We start from the raw sequence: 17949 nt of genomic DNA, 5'->3' as shown, positions 1-17949 counted from the left end.
CTTACACCCCTGCTTAAATGTGTTCATCACTGGCCCCCGCAGTTCGCCGTCACACTGCACTGATCGGCTGACAAAAGCATACAAGTAAGTTTATAAGGATCTATATCCTTATCCTGAACCTATATCTAAGTTGCAGCAACAAGAGGTACAAGATCAGATGTATTTCACAGCTCTTTTTAAGGATATGTATTTGCTAATTTCACAAAGGTTTAATTCTTGATTGCATTTTTTGAACTTGCAAATTCTTCTCTGTTATAAAGTTAATCAATATGAGGACAAAGCATCAGCTTTTAGCTCATACCTTTTTTGTTAAGGGTCCAAAAAAGAACATTTTATTCATTTAAAAAATATATATATATATATCAGCTGATGTATCGGCTATCGGCAAATCAGCCGATTTATCAATTATCGGCATTTTTTTCATCCAAATATCGTTATCGCATCGGTCGGGTTCTACTACAAACCGCAACTGTAGTATTTAGGCATAGTCACCTGGGTCCGTTGTGGTCATCGAGGTGAACGTAGCAGGCTGAGTTGATGGGTTCTGGCCGGATTCGAACCATCACAGTGTCAAAGGTCACCTCTGTGTAATAGGTCTTCACGAAGGGGCTGAAGGAGGGAGTTAGACTGAGCGGGGGGTCAGTGTAGATCTGCCTGAGGTGAGGGGTCACGCAGGATCCTGAAAACATCACAGAACACAGCTGGTGATGCTTCATAACTGAGCAGACGGACTCAGAGCAAGACGTCTCTCCAGCACAGATAATCTCTGATCTGATCATCTTCCCCAGAAGACTATCAACAAAGATTTTGATAACCCAATATTTTCTCCTGTAGGGCCACCACCAGGCCATAATTCATGTTGGTACATAATCATCATGTATGGATACAACCGAATAAAGATGACATCAAAGTCTTGGTGAGCCCTTTTTTTGGGGTTATACGCAGACGACTCACTGATATTCTCACAATCAGAAACAGAGAAAATGCTGTTTTGTAGTGTGTTCCTGTTATTACTATTATTATTAATTTTTTTTTGTTCTTGCTATACTTGTTACTGTTCCTCTTCTTTCTTCTTTTTGTTCTTGTCATGCATTATTTTGTTATTCTTGTTCATCTTTTGTTGTTGCTGTTATTCTTGTTCCTTTTCTTTTTTGTTTTAATTAGGGCCCGTGTAGGCAACGTCCTACGAGGACCCTATTGTAATTGCGCTGTTTATTATTATTATTATTATTATTATTCTCACTCTTGAAATCGAAATTTCTGCCTCTTCCCATGCTCAAAAACTCACCAAACTTTCCAAAGTCGTCCGGCCGGATCCGAAATTCGATATTTTGGGGGCGTCGCACATGGTCGCAGAAAAATCACGAAATAGCGCCCCCTAGAAATTTTCGACAACCCCTCCGCATTGGGCTTTTTTTGTCATAGCCTCACGAAATTCGGTACACATATTTACCATGCCAGGACGCACGAAAAAGAGGTCCTGATGTCACATACTTAACCCAGTCAACTTCATTCCACTTCTAAAACATGCAGAACAAATTGGTGAACGTAGGCGATGAACGCCGTGAAGTTACGAGTAACGGTGTCCGTGTGGTGGCGTGCCGAATATTGCCCATTCGCCATGAAATTATGTTCTTCATTTTGACGGCTTTAATTTTGTCACATCATCATGAAAATTGATACACAGGTCGAGCATGACAACCTCTTACAATTCATAGGGGCGTCACCCATGGGCGGGGCAAAATGCCTCATAGCGCCCCCTTGAAACTTTCAAAAACCCCTCCACATAGGGGTTTTTTTGGAGTAGGGAGATGAAAATTGGTACACATGTGTGACTTTCATAGATGTACAAAAAAGTCTCTTGCACCATGAGTCTACTCCAAACAGGAAGTCAGCCATTTTTAATTTTCTTCTCATTTTGGCGTGATTTCCACATGTTGTATTTGAACGAACTCCTCCCAGGGATTTTGTCCAATGCACTTCAAATTTCTTTGACAGCATCCAAAGATGATATTGAACAAAAGTTATCGAAAGCTTTTCTCTATGTTGAAGGGTGTGGCCGCTATGGTGCCGCCATTTTGACCCTTTGCCATAGAACATCAAGTCATGATAACTCCTTCATGCTTTGCCTGATTGACTTGAAACTTCACATGTATGATGACGGTTGGCCCCTGAACACACCCAGCCCCTCTGTTTGTACACTGAGCGCCCCCTAGTGGATGAACAATGAATATGTCATAACTCCTTGATGCACTGTGTGATTTGTTTAAAATTTTAACTGTGTGATGAGTGGTTACCCCTGCATGCACATGCCCACATGTGGTCACAAGGGCACCCACTGGCCTGGGTAGGCGGTCGCGCGGAACGAGGGCCCGTATATGACTGCTTGCAGTCCTAGTTAGGGCCCGAGTAGGCAACGTCCTACGAGGACCCTATTGTAATTGCGCTGTTTATTATTATTATTATTTTTTTTTTTATTATTATTATTATTCTCACTCTTGAAATCGAAATTTCGGCCTCTTCCCATGCTCAAAAACTCACCAAGCTTTCCATGCCAGGACGCACGAAAAAGTCTCTTACTGTCATGGTGAAATATCGACAGGAAGTCGGCCATTTTGATTTTAAGTTTCGATTTTGAGCAAATTTTTGCCATTTTTGGCCATTTCCACTATTTACATTTGAACGAACTCGTCCTAGGGATTTCATCCGATTGACTTCAAATTTGGTCAAAATCATCACAACACAATGGTGATCAAAAGTTATCAAAAGATTCTAATTAAGTCAAAAGGCGTGGCTGCTAGGGGTCGTCAAACTTTGGCGAGCTTTTCGGAGCACGCCATTTCACTTCAAACGGCTGTCACGCCCACATACTTCATCGTAGATCCTTCATACTTGCTGGACATGATGAGGGCTCCGCCCTGAACGTCTACATATCTTAGGTTCCCACCTGCGCCATAGCGCCCCCCGTTGGTGGCGGGAAATGTCCTATTTTTACTTTAAGAGGTCCTGATGTCACATACTTAACCCAATTAACTTCATTCCACTTTTAAAACATGCAGAACAAATTGGTGAACATAGGCAATAAACGCCGTGAAGTTACGACTAACGGCGTCCGTGTGACGGCGTACCGAATATTGCCCATTCGCCATGAAATTACGTTCTTCCTTTTGACGGATTTAATTTTGGCACATCATCATGAAAATTGATACACAGGTCGAGCACGACAACCTCTTACAATTCATAGGGGCGTCGCCCAAGGGCGGGGCAAAATGCCTCAATAGCGCCCCCTTGAAACTTTCAAAACCCCTCCCCATAGGGGTTTTTTTGGAGCAGGGAGATGAAAATTGGTACACATGTGTGACTTGCATAGACGTACAAAAAAGTCTCTTGCACCATGGGTCTACTCCAAACAGGAAGTCGGCCATTTTAAATTTTCTTCTCATTTTGGCGTGATTTCCACATGTATTTGAATGAACTCCTCCTAGGGAGTTTGTCCAATGCACTTCAAATTTCTTCCAGATCACCCAGAGACGATACTGTCCAAAAGTTATCGAAAGCTTTTCTGTATGTCGAAGGGTGTGGCCGCTATGGTGCCGCCATTTTGACCCTTCGACATATGAACATTATACTTAAACAGGTACTGAAGTCACATATTTAACCCCATCAACTTCCTTCCACTTCTAAAACATGCAGATCAACTTGGTGAACGTAGGCGATGATCGCCGTGAAGTTACGAGTAACGGCATCCGTGTGGCGGCGTGCCGAATATTGCCCATTCGCCATTAAATTACGTTCTTCCTTTTGACGGCTTTAATTTTGTCATATCATCATGAAAATTGAAACACAGGTCAAGCACGACAACCTCTTACAATTCATAGGGGCAACGCCCATGGGTGGGGCAAAATGTCTCAATAGCGCCCCCTTGAAACTTTCCAAAACCCCTCCCCATAGGGGTTTTTTTGGAGTAGGGAGATGAAAATTGGTACACATGTGTGACTTGCATAGATGTACAAAAAAGTCTCTTGCACCATGAGTCTACTCCAAACAGGAAGTCGGCCATTTTGCATTTTCTTCTCATTTTGAAATGATTTCCACATGTTGTATTTGAACGAACTTCTCCTAGGGATTTCGTCCAATGCACTTCAAATTTCTTTGACAGCATCCAAAGTTGATACTGACCAAAAGTTATCGAAAGCTTTTCTCTATGTTGAAGGGTGTGGCCGCTATGGTGCCGCCATTTTGACCCTTTGCCATGGAACATCAAGTCATGATAACTCCTTCATGCTTTGCCTGACTGACTTGAAACTTCACATGTATGATGACGGTTGGCACCTGAACACACCCAACCCCTCTGTTTGTACACTGAGTGCCCCCTAGTGGATGAACAATCAACATGTCATAACTCCTTGATGCATTGTGTGATTTGTTTAAAATTTTAACTGCGTGAAGAGTGGTTGCCCCTGTATGCACATGCCCACATGTGGTCACAAGGGCACCCACTGGCCTGGGTAGGTGGTTGCGCGGAACGAGGGCCCGTATATGACTGCTTGCAGTCCTAGTTTTTACTGTTCTTTTTCATAATCTTTCTTATTCTTTTTCTTCATTCTTGTTTTTCTTAATGGAGATTAATGATTAAAGATATGTGAAATGATCATTTGACAAACAGAGATAATATTATAGATGATTGACAGCTGTCACGTTACCTCGGCCTGCGGCATGCAGAGAAGATGTCAAGGATGAATTCTGATTGGTCAACACGTCCATGTGGTCATATCTGTGACAGACATCATCAGCCTGAACTCACGTCACAAAATCTGGTCATTTTATGTTTAGCTGAACAAAACTTAGAGTGGAGCTACAGCTCGCAGACAGACAGAGAGAAACAGACAGAGAGACACAGAGACACAAGGACAGAGAGACAGACAGACCTGGAGCTGTGATTCCTCTTTTGCTCATAGTACTGACTGAGTCTAAACAGGAGACCGGACAGACCAGAACCAGGATCAGAACCCGCTGAGCAAGACGAGCAGGGAAACAGCTGCAGAAAGCAGAGAGACCACAATGAGCCCAAAGTCCATAATGCTGACGCTAATCATTCAAAGAACCATCCAGGCATCCTAACCATTGCATCACAAACATTAGCATCATAAACTCTAAGCTTAGTGGTTGTGCTTTCCCTAACGCTGACATTCCAATGAGCATGCTAACATGCTAAATCTCCATATGCTAGGAGTTTCTACAGTATTTTAACCTCACCATTGCAATTAGTGTGCTAGCACGCTAATTCTGCCATATGCTAGGGGTTTCTACAGTATTTTAACCTCACCATTGCAATAAGTGTGCTAGCATGCTAATTCTGCCATATGCTAGGGGTTTCTACAGTATTTTAACCTCACCATTGCAATAAGTGTGCTAACACGCTAATTCTGCCATATGCTAGGGGTTTCTACAGTATTTTAACCTCACCATTGCAATAAGTGTGCTAGCACGCTAATTCTGCCATATGCTAGGGGTTTCTACAGTATTTTAACCTCACCATTGCAATAAGTGTGCTAACACGCTAATTCTGCCATATGCTAGGGGTTTCTACAGTATTTTAACCTCACCATTGCAATAAGTGTGCTAACACGCTAATTCTGCCATATGCTAGGGGTTTCTACAGTATTTTAACCTCACCATTGCAATTAGTGTGCTAGCGAGGAGGAGCTAAGATGGCAGAGTGAGTGGCAGACTTTTTGCAGGCTCTCTTAGTAAAAGTTTATATAGTCCTTGAAATGTGACATCGTCGTGCTGTAACTCTTTAAATACGAAGACTGAAGTAAAAACGGAACTCTTAAGCTGACTGCCGATAAGCTCCAAGCCTTGAATTTTACTTTGAAACGCTATTATTATCATCGGAGAGATCTGCTAAGATTGCTGCTAGCATGAGTGAACATAACTATGTTCTGGCAGGGCTACACAAGGCGTGATGACTGATCGAAGAAATAGAGGTGGATCAAGCTTCAAAACAACAGAAAGTCAACCTCGACCACACACCAATTAAAAGCCCACATCCCCAAAAAAAGAAGCAAAAGAAAGCACCGGAGCAGTGATTCTTCATGCTGTCCAAGCCTTGACTAAAAAGATGGAAGAACAAACTGAACTTTTAAAACGTTTTGAAAAACGCATTGAAGACAACACAGCTGCAGCTAAAGAAAACAAAAGGGAAATTATCAAAGCGCAAAATGAAATACATGCTTTGCAGAAACAAAACCAATCCATGAGGCGTGCATTGGAGGAGCAAGCCCGATACAAGAGGAGATGGGACCTGAGGTTGACCGGTCTGCAAGAGAAAGATGGAGAAGATGCAAGAGAGACGGTCATTGGCATTCTAACGAGAGTGGTACCTATTTCTGTCAAACGATTGCGGGATGTGGTGGATACAGTGCATCGCATGGGTAAAAAAGGGAATGCTGCTACGTCTAACAACATAGCAAGCTCAGTCATCATCCAGTTTGCCATGAGAACCGTGTGAGTTGATGTATGGAGGAGATCGAAGGATGCCAAAGTGTGCAAGGAACTGCACATATGGTTTAAAGAAGATTTCTCAAAAGAGGATCATGAGGCTCGTAGCAAGCTGTGGCCGCTGGTGGAAGAAGCAAGAAGAAAGGGGAAACGAGCTTTCTTGAAGGAGGGATATGCGATGATTGATAACCAAAGAATAGACTCAACTTAGGCAAGTTAACGACTCTAAGGTCTAATGTGAGGTTGATTGTTTAGCATACTGCCCTAAGGTTATTGAGGGTTATAGCGCACATATGAGGTAATTTTTTATAAGGACTAATTTAGTTACTCATTCCTGCACATCAGCTAAACCTTGTGTTTTTGTTCAAAATGAATCGTTCAGTGCTATCATTTATTTCCTTAAACACTAGGGGGCTAAGGGACAATGTAAAGTGAAAGGCTATTTTTCTTTTTTGTAAGGAGCAAAAGGTTAATTGTGTTTTTCTTCAAGAGACTCAATCAGTCACAGATGACTCAACATTTTGGAAAAGTCAATGGGGGGACACTCTTTTTCTTAGTCATGGTACATCACACTCAGCAGGCGTGATGATTTTGTTGAACAGATTTCCTGGTAATGTAATTGACCATAAAAGTGATGATATGGGCCATTGGGTAATGGTGGTTGGTGAAATGAATGGAGTAAACTACATCTTACTGTGTGTCTACGGGTTTAACAGAAAAGTACAGAATAAATCATTTTATTCATCGTTGAGGAAGGATGGAAGACACATTATACAACTGATAAAGTTATTATTGGAGGGGATTTTAATACGGTCCCGGATCTCTGGTTAGATCATATGCCTACTAAAACAAATTGTCACAATTATGATGTAACTATTCTACAATTAGTCACAAATTTAGGGTTGACAGATTATTGGAGAATGCAGAATCCCAGTACACAGCAGTATACTTGGTTTAATGCAGCAAATAATGGTCAATGCTCTAGGTTAGATTATTGGCTAATCTCAGACAATTTGATTCTGTTGTAGCTTTATCTCTGTTCTTGTATGGATATGAGCTTGTGCCAAACTATATCTGGAAATTTAACAATATGTTACTACAAAATGTTCCTTTCTGTTCTAAAGTTAAACAACTATTTGAAGAAATTGAGGGCTTGGATATGTCAAATCTAAGCACATGGGAATGGTTTAAATTTCAGGTAAAGAAGATGGCAATTAATACCAGTAAACAGATATGTAAGCTTAAAAAAATAAAACAGCAAGATATTATAAAGAACATTAATCAGTTGTGCAGCAAATCAAATTTAGCTGAAGATGAAAAAAATAATTTGAACAATCTTCATAAGCAACTTGATATTCTTTATCTGGAAAAAGCCAAGGGTGCTTTTGTACGTTCAAGAGCCCGTTGGATTGAAGAAGGAGAAAAGAACTCCTCCTACTTTTTAATCTTGAAAAACAAAGACAAGTCAAAAAGAAAATTCAAAAATTGAATATAAATGGTAAAGTGAGTGATAATCAAATGGATATTGATGAGGAAATAAGTACGTTTTATAGCAACTTGTATAACTCTCAGTTCTCAGAGTCAGGTTGCTCTTTACTTTTAGAGAAAATTGGCAGATTAAAAAAAAAGATGGACCATGACTTTAGTAATAACATGGAAAACGATCTTAAAATCGAAGAATTAGATAGGGCAATAACAAACATGGCAAAAGGAAAGTCGCCAAGAGTTGATGGGCTAACTACTGAGTTTTATTTGTTCTTTTGGAGTGAAATTAGAGTATTATTGCATAAAGCCTTTAAAGAATGTATATCAAATAGAAACTTGTCTGCCACTATGAAACATGGTCTCATAACATTAATTCCAAAACCTAATAAAGATTCACTCCTGTTAGACAGTTGGCGACCAGTAACACTTCTATGTAACGATTACAAGTTGTTGGCACATGTCTATGCGAATCGACTAAATGAGAGCTTAATGACTGTAATTGATGAATCCCAATCAGCATTCATTAAAGGCAGGAATATCCATAACCACACAAGACTAATATTAGATATGTTGGACTACAATGAATTTATATTCAGTGAGAGTCTTATACTATTCCTTGACTTTTACAAGGGTTTTGATACAGTTGAGCATTCCTTCCTATTAAAAGCACTTAATTTCCTAGGTTTTGGAGAAAGTTTCTGCAATATAGTACAGATGTTCTATACTAATATATACAGTTCTGTTGCCTGAATCCAGGAATGACTCCTAAGTTTAAGGTGTTGCGGGGCATCTGACAAGGATGCCCTATCTCTCATAAATTATTTATTTTGACTACTCAACTATTAGCACTGCTCATTAATAATAATCAGGATTTAATTGGTATTACGATTTTTGACAAAGAATTCAAAATTAGCCAGTTTGTTGATGATGCAGCCATCTTCCTCAAAGATAAATGTATGGTTGAAAAAGCTTTAAGCATAATTAATATTTTTTCTAATGCATCAGGGCTAATCCTTAATACTAAAAAGTGTGAATTGCTTCCTTTACATACATGCACAGATTCTTCTATTGCTTCAATTAGAGTCAAATCTGAAGTTAAATACCTTGGACTAACAATGTCCAAAAACATACTCAGAAGAGAGGACACCAATATCTCTGTCCGAATATCAGATATGAAAAGAAAATTTAGCCGATGGTTATCCAGAGACCTAACCATTTTTGGCAGAGTGATTCTTTCCAAAGCAGATGGCATTTCAAATTTGATCTACCCTTGTCATTCACTTTATATTTCTCCCAACAATATTAAAAAAGCCAACTCTATTATTTTTCAGTTTCTGTGGAAGAATAAAACACATTACATTAAAAGATCACAGCTTATTAAAGAGTATAAAGAAGGTGGTATCAGAGCTCCAGATTTTGAAACAATGGTTGGGACTCTGAAGGTTAAATGGATTAAAACCTTTTTGGCCCAGTCTGATTCTATGTGGTTCCACATACCTAGATCACTGTTCAATAAAGTTGGAGGATTTGATTTTCTTTTAAAATGTGATTTTGATATCAGTAAGATTCCTTTGAAACTTTCAAAATTTCATAAACAGATTCTTCACTTTTGGAAAATGATATTTACCCATAATTTTTCACCTCACGGAGCAACCTTATGGAATAACAGAGTTATTAACATCAACAGAAAGTCACTTTTTAAGAAGGATTGGTATGAGAGAGACATTTGGTTTGTTACTGATATAATGGATGGGGATGGTGAATTTTTGAATCACAGTGTCTTTTCATCTAAATATAAGTTAAAATGTTCTCAATATGAATATAACAAAATCTGCAAGACTGTCCCACTGCCTTTAATTAGATTGATACAAAATATTAAGAAGAATTCTAATGCTAGATCTCATTTACCTCAGTTAATTATAGATGAAATAAACAATCAGAAATGTGATAACAGATTTGTTAGTGTAGCCTTTAAAGTAGAGCTATTCCATAACTTCAATGAAGCCTTGTTCAGAATAACTGATGAAGTGTCCTTGTCAGTTATGGAAAAGGCTCACACAAAATTTGTGAAATGGCCTGTTTCACCTAAGGTAAAAGAAACTCACTTTAAAATAATAAATAAAATCTATCCAGTTGCTGATTTCCTTAAAAGAAGATTTGGGTTTGAAGTAGAGCCTTGTGCCTTCTGTAATGTAGCTGAGGAAACCTTAGAACATATGTTTTATTTATGCCCTGTATCTAGGACGTTTTGGCTGGATATTTTGGCTGGTTATCTGTGAAAGTAATTGATATGTTACCTTTTGTCATCTCTCACATTCTTTTTTATATGGACAATCTAAGGTCTTCTATTTCTGATGTGGTAAATATTGTCATACTCATGGGTAAATATTATATTCACTGTTGTAAACGGAGAAACAATAAGCCCTCCTTTGTAGGTTTTGTTAATGACTTTAAATTATTTTTCTTGTCTCTCCAAAAAGTGAAATCTAAGCTGGCGTGTAAAATCCACAAGGATATAAACTCTATGTTACTTTTATGAAATGACCTTGCTCCTTGCTCCTTATCTGTCACTGGGTAATGGCCCTTTTGAATTTGTTCTTGTTTGTTTGTTTTTATTTTTGTCTGTTTTTGTTTGAATATTTGTCTCCTCTACGAGATGTTGTAATTCAATTTCTTCTTAATTAGTTAAGAAAAAAAACCCCCCTCCAACCTGTCCTCTGAACAGTCCAAGGCGACCCTGGTTGGGGGCATATGGCGCAGGTTTCAGAACAGGCACGCCCCCCCAGTGGAACGCCATGGCTGCCCTGGCTGGTATCTGCATGTTTTTTTATTTTTTATTTTTTTAAATCTTTCTATTTCTCATGATAATACTGAGAACGTTATTGTGACCTTGTTTTTGTTCGTTTACTGTTTGTTATTGCATTTGTTGAAATAAAGTTTTGGATAAAAAATATTTGTGTGCTAGCACGCTAATTCTGTGATATGCTAGGGGTTTCTACAGTATTTTAACTTCATCATTAGAATAACTTGCCAACATGCTAAAACCACCTATTCCATTTTAAGCATACATGTTAATTAGCATGAACAGATTGAAAATAACTTTAAACATACAACAATAGAAAACCAACAATAAACTTTATGTCATGTTTATTTCTGAAATAACAGAATTGTTGTCTACGTTTTTTTTTTCTGTAAATTGGTGATACTACCACCCAGTGGACACAAGTTACCATCCATGTAGTGAAAAAAACTTTTCAGTGAAGCTTAAAACAGCAACAAAACAATGTATTTATATTTGTGTTGATAGTGTTGGAAGTGTTGATATCATTATGTTAACCAAAGTTAAACAGGATAACTAGTCCTGCATGCATGCACATTTTTGTGTAAGCAGTATTAGATTTAAAAAATTTGCACCAGTTGAAAATTTGTGGGCGTGGCTATCTGACGATGAAACTGAAGCAACATCATCAGCTCGTCTTCTGACAAACAGACATCAAATGTCCCTCTGCAGCCACCGTACTGAAACACACATACATAAACAACAAAAAAAATTCCACAAATAAAATACAGTGAATGTAAACACAATAATAATAAAATAAATTAATTAATTAATAATTAAAAACAGTTTCAAATGTTTACAGTAATTTTACAAATTCTACAAATGGTCTGTTGGCAGCAGGAGGAGAAGAATATAACAAACCTTTTTTTGAAATGTTAAATATCATTGTGCTGTCTAAGTCAGTTATGTGAAGGCTTAAAAAAGTTTTAAAATAAATTAGTTTAAATCAAACTGAGCTTAGATTTAACATTTTATTTAGAAAAATCGATTCATGTTTTGAAATTACACTTTTTGTAACTCTTTTTGTAACATTCACTGTACGCTCCCAAATAAATACATTAATTAAATAAAAGGTTAACTGAAAACTGATTTTCTTTCTGTGATTTTAAAGTATTTAAATTATTTTTGTTTTACTTTAAGAAAAATGGTGAAAAGTCAACTCACTTTTGTTTAAAGTAAGATGTGGTTTTGTGAAATTCTATTTTCAGATACAACAGAATAGTGGTATTAAATATAAAAAAGTATCTTTGATGTATTTTATTTACCAAAATGAATCATATTTGTTTTTTTGTTTTTTTTACTATTTTCAAATAAATGCTGCTAAATATTAGGAGAAATATTCTGAAATTTTCTTCTTGTAATGTTTATTTAAGTTGATTTAAATACATATTAAATTTATTTAATTTTCAAATGTAATATCAAAATAACTGGTCAAAATCAAATGAAATGGGACAGTTATTTTTATTTTATTATGAAATATTCAAGTTGTTGGTGGTGAGATAATTTTTTAAAGCACAAAATGTGTTAAAAAAAACAAAATCAATGCCACAAAGAAGAAACTAAGTTCTGACTTTAAAAAAATATTAAAGGTTTGTTGCTGAATGTGAACCTCAGTCACATGCTGGGTGTGGTGATGACATCATAAAGGTGAGTTTTTACCTGTCCACTCTCCATCGGAAGAAGGAAATTGAGCGCGTCCTCGAGTACCATCTCTCTGCTGATCCGTTGCACAAAAACATCGTCACTCAGAGACGAAAACATCACATCGGTGTCGACCTGAACAAACAGGATACCATCGCAGAATCATACTGATGCGGATGAAGACCATAAATAACATGTTTTTGGTTGTGGGAGGAAACCACACCTACACGGGGAGAACATGCAAACTCCACACAGACAGGGCAGGAAGCGATCCCATGACCTTCTTGCTGTGAGGCATCAGTACTAACCACTAATCCACCGTGCCGCCATAAAACAGAGTGAAGCCACAGTCATGAGGACACACTGACCTCTAGTGGACATTTGCACTCGGTACACCTGCCTTTAGTTCTCTCAGCCAAAGAAAGATCAAAGTGAAATAAATACATTTAATAAATTATATTTAAGGTACTTAAGAAAAATGCACCAATAATTAACAACAAAACCATTAAAAAAGAAAACTCAGCAACTTAAAATAATATCAAATAAAACTGTAAAATACATTTTACAGTTAAAAGTGTCAAAGGCTAAAATAAACATCTTTAAAGACTAGAGATCATTGAAAATAAAGTTTGTACTTTCAGATTTTAAAGGCTCTCACACATTTCACTAAATAAACTATTACTCCAAACGGGGACGTGATGGATTAAAGGTGCAAAAGGATCCTAACCCCGTCAGACCAGAAAATGAAGAAGGGCCCTTTTAGGCAAAGTACTTAATCCTCAAGTTCCTCCTGGTGTAAGGTGAGCATCATGCACGGGAGCACGCTGACATCAGTGTGTGTGTGTGTGTGTTAGAAATGCTGTTCATTTCAAGTATACAGTACTCTGTCAGAGCGCCCCCTTGTGATTTCACCCTTGAGCTGCACTCAGCTGAACAAACAGAACTAAGGTTATGATGACTAGTCATAATAGTTAACTGCAACTGGCAAGTACATGATTACTCAACGAACTGAGTTTTTGTTGTTGTTGTTGTTGTTCTTCTTCTGCACAGCTCTCATAGTTCCTGTGCAGAGATCAGACAGGAACCATCACAGGAACAAACATCCAGCAGCAGCCAGAACTCACTTCAGTGAAAGGAACCATGTTGGAACTTTGGTTCCATGTAATTCACTGTGTTCCAACTTTTAGTTTTATTGTTATCTTTTAAATTAAAGTCGATTTGGAGTCTCACTGCCAAGATTTGACCTTATTTATTTACTGTCAGGATTAGTTGTTAACTAGTTAACAACTAATGGTTGACGACTAGTTCTGACCACACAGAGAACACAAACAGGAAGATGTCCTGCGCACGCCCTGCACCTCCCACACGCCCTGTGGCACATACACTCCCTGTGGCCCGTGCACGCCCTGCAGCTCCCACACGCCCTGTGGCACATGCACGCCCTGTGGCCTGTGCACGCCCTGTGGCCTGTGCACGCCCTGCAGCTCCCACACGCCCTGTGGCACATGCACGCCCTGTGGCCTGTGCACGCCCTGCAGCTCCCACACGCCCTGTGGCCTGTGCATGCACTGTGGCCCCGTGCACGCCCTGTGGCCTGTGCATGCCCTGCAGCTCCCACATGCCCTGTGGCCTGTGCATGCCCTGTAGCCCGTGCATGCACTGTGGCCCATGCATGCCCCGCGCCCCATGCATGCCCTGCAGCTCCCACACACCCTGTGGCCTGTGCATGCCCTGTGGCCCGTGCATGCATGCCCTGCAGCTCCCACACGCCCTGTGGTCCGTGCATGCACTGTGGCCCGTGCACGTCCTGCAGCTCCCACATGCCCTGCGCCCCATACACGCCCTGCAGCTCCCACACGCCCTGTGGCCCATGCATGCACTGTGGCCCGTGCACGCCCTGCAGCTCCCACACGCCCTGTGGCCCGTGCATGCACTGTGGCCCGTGCACGCCCTGCAGCTCCCACACGCACTGCAGTGTCTTTGAGATGTTGCCCAGTGATTTGGGAACGTTTGAGTGTCAGTTGCAAAGTGGGCGTTACCTTCAGGATGATGGGTGTCAGAGTTTCACTGAGATGCAGAGTTAATGTGAGCAGCTGGAAACACAGAACACACCTTAAAAAAAAGAAAACATGTCAGGGTGAATGACGGTGTCTCACACAAATACACACAAACGACTACAGATGAAGACAGATGAAAACAGACGAAGGTTACCTGTGAGCCTCCTGATTGGTCAACACAGCTGCCTGAAGCACCTCCCCGATCACTTTCTTGACCCGCCCCAAAGCAACATGGGACACTGAGGGTCCAAATGTCTGCAGGAGGAATGACATCAGCTGGGGGGAGGGGCAAGAGGGGAGCTGTGTTTTATACATTTGACCAGCAGGTGGCAGCAGCTCACACACAATGCAGAAAAACTACAAGTCTTAAAAATAGCATCAAATAAAATAACAATAAATAACCTTTATGCTAACAGGCTAATATCAAGAAACATGAAAGCTAATCAGAATGATTGACAGGTCTACCTGCACGGACCGCCTCTTTGTGTCACGATTTGTCGACACCACACTGACATCATGCAGGAAGGCGGTCAGCGGCGTCGCTGATGTCACCAGGACATACACTGTCACCATGGCAACAGAGTGAGGAGGCGTGGCCTGACCTGTTGAGGGGCTGCGACACAACCAGTCGATGAGCTCAAAGGTCAGCTGATATGGACGTGGAACAGCGTCCGACTCTCACCTGCTGGCTTCGGGTGAGCCCGTGGCGGTCTGTAAGTGCTCGCTGCTCGACCCACAGGCGTGAGGACTTACGGGCAACTTGACTGTGGAAACACGAATGTTAACAGGCTGAAAAAGGAAAAGAAGCCAAAAGCTTGAGAAGGAAAAATAAATGTGCACCTGCAGCATGTTTGATCACGTGACAGCGGCCGTCGCCAGCATCAGAGAACGCCTCAGTCAGCGCCGCCACCATGTTGACCTGAGGACAAACCCACACACGTGACCTCACACAACCTCTGCAACACTGCTTCTGATTGGCTCACATTTGACCCGGTGAGTCTCACCATGTGACGTGACCGCAGGTGAGAGGCGGAGACTCTACGACGACAACTCTGCTCTGAAGAGCGGAGACACAGCAAGAGGCTCCACCCACCGGCTGAAACACACCAATCAGAGCTAATGGCTGCCACCATGAGGTTTATTTTTGTAAACACTGTGAATTCTTCTCAGCAGGAACCACGAAGGGTCACATGACACGCTGTGATGTCACGACTGAGCTCCAGGTCACTCAGAAATGTAAAACAAAGACATTTACACGAAAATCGAAAGAATGTTGAACATCTCAAAATATGTTTGAAATTTAGTCTTAAAGCAAAGAGAACCTTTGATGACCGCCGTTGTCGCTGCTCGCCCTCTCATAAATCAGCCTTTTGATAGTTGGTGTGGACTGTGGAGGAGGTCGCTGTGTCGCGCTGATGTAGATCCACCTCATCATCTTTCTTTTTTATGTTAGATGTTCCTTTGATCTGACATTCTCACCTTATGACATCATAAAAGTGTAAAGTGTGCACACACCACGCTGTCTAAAGGTTGTCACTGTTTTAACGTTTGTAGTCAATCAGAAATAAAGTCATAATAACAACGATGATTATAATAATAATAATAATAATAATATTATTATTATTATTATTATTATGGCTCTTGAGATTCTCTGAGTGCGGCTCAATTTATTTTTGTTCCTGTCTTCTGAAAAACTCGAGGTTTTTTTACTTGTTTATTTTTTTACAGCGCAGGAAGGGGTGTGGGGGGTGAACAGCTTTGTCCAAACATGGACGCAGAAGTAGAACATGTGGAAGTGATTTTGTTCACAGGAAATGAGCTGCTGGGTTTCTGGCACTGATCTGGTTCGCTCTGTTTGCAGGAAACTCCTCCAGCCGACCTCGCCGTTTACCGCGACTTCTGAAGAAATCTGGTTTTTACACACTCTGTTTGGCCGCTTCTGAACGTGGAATAAAATCCACTGAAAACAGACGAAATCGGATTAACAACCAGCTTGATGTTGAAACCAGAACAACAGTTTGACAAACATTTAAATCAGAACATCTCAGAAAAGGAAAGTTTCAATTTGAAACTTCTGAGATCAAACAGTTCATTTTTTTTTATTGTCAAGTACAAAAATTAACTGATGCTCAAAGCAACTGATTATTTTCTTTCAAATGTCTAATCAGCTAGAAGAGCCATTATAGAGTGCACACTTCTGACAAAGCATTTCCTCCTCCAACCACTAGAGGCAGTGTTTTGAACCCGAGTCTAAAGGGCTTTGAGACATGAAATGTATGAGATTTGTGACTGAGATGTGAGTCATGGCTGGTGTTGATGGTTCTGCGGATCCAGACTCACCATTACGGGTTTTCAGGATGCGGCTGGTCTCGGCGTATTGGGACAGATGAACCTCATAACCTTTCTGCTCCAGAACCTGCTGGTACAGTTGGACCTCTGTGTCCGAGGCGGCGTGTTGACCGGTCAGAACCACGGCCTGCCGCCTGTGACCCGCCCACTGCCCCGCCTCCTCCGTCTAAAGAGAGGGATTAAAGTTGAAGAAGTAAAAAAAATTGTTTCACAATTAACACGGCTTTAAAATTTAATTTTATATATGATAAAAATATATAAAAATAGATTTTCTGGTTAAAACAAGACAAAGTAAAAAAAAAGACAATTTTTAAAGTTCTGTTTTTGTTGGAATGCTGATGGACATAAAAATGTCAAAATGATTTGAGCGTTAAAGTCAACATCACAAGAAGAAGGGAAAAAAAAAACAGCTGGGAGGTCAAAGGTCAGCCTGAGCTGGCGGTTCTTAGACACATTACAGAAAAGTTTACATTTCCCAACTTTTTTGGCTTCTGCCACAGGATTTCTTCAGTTTCATGTTTCTTTTTCTTCTCTTTTCTGTTTGTCAGTCGGCTGTAAAAGTGACGATTTCTGTTCTCTTCAGGGCCAAAGGATTACTTATGGATTCTTCTATTTCATTCGAAAAAAAAATATTAATTTATATATTTTTTATCACAGAGATTAAAGAGCAGCTTTAAAAAAAATTCAATGTAGAATTTTTTTTTTAACACAATTAAAAATATCTAATATTTTACCCAGAGTTCTGCTGTGGCTCCAATCCAGATGCACTCTGCAGATTTTTATGTATTTCATTTGTTATAAGTGTGTTATAGCGCCACATTGTGGCCACTCAGGCTGCAGTTAAAGACAGAAGACGTGAGAGCGGCTAAAGTCTGGGTTTTTGGATGTGTTTGGATTTTGTTAATATTCAGTCCTCATCCTGCTCTGACAGAAGCTTCTTTTGTTTCCACTCTGACTTTATTTTCTCTCTCACACGTATAAAGAAGATCATTGTTTCATGTTTTACAAACTTAAAACTAATTCCACTAAAAATGCAAAGGATAAAATGTTATAAGAAAAAAAATTAAACAACCA

General features: G+C 39.9%; 1 protein-coding gene across 1 annotated transcript in view; it reads right to left on the bottom strand.

Annotated features, from left to right (window-relative positions):
- The window catches only part of cped1 (cadherin-like and PC-esterase domain containing 1), a 37635-nt gene that overhangs the window by 11639 nt on the left and 8047 nt on the right, over positions 1 to 17949 (bottom strand). Inside the window, exons 2-13 of the mRNA XM_034163335.1 lie at positions 16867 to 17041; positions 15531 to 15622; positions 15367 to 15445; positions 15209 to 15290; positions 14992 to 15139; positions 14681 to 14802; positions 14509 to 14581; positions 12488 to 12604; positions 11404 to 11508; positions 4929 to 5038; positions 4704 to 4774; positions 493 to 679 (exon numbers count right to left, since the gene is read on the bottom strand). Coding sequence (XP_034019226.1) covers positions 493 to 679; positions 4704 to 4774; positions 4929 to 5038; positions 11404 to 11508; positions 12488 to 12604; positions 14509 to 14581; positions 14681 to 14802; positions 14992 to 15139; positions 15209 to 15290; positions 15367 to 15445; positions 15531 to 15622; positions 16867 to 17041 — 1361 coding nt within the window. The remainder of the gene's footprint in view (positions 1 to 492; positions 680 to 4703; positions 4775 to 4928; positions 5039 to 11403; positions 11509 to 12487; positions 12605 to 14508; positions 14582 to 14680; positions 14803 to 14991; positions 15140 to 15208; positions 15291 to 15366; positions 15446 to 15530; positions 15623 to 16866; positions 17042 to 17949) is intronic.

The sequence above is a fragment of the Thalassophryne amazonica genome, chromosome 22, assembly GCF_902500255.1.
Source record: "Thalassophryne amazonica chromosome 22, fThaAma1.1, whole genome shotgun sequence".
NCBI lineage: Eukaryota > Metazoa > Chordata > Actinopteri > Batrachoidiformes > Batrachoididae > Thalassophryne > Thalassophryne amazonica.
Note: the sequence above shows the minus strand (reverse complement) of the source record. Positions and strands in the feature narration are given on the sequence as shown.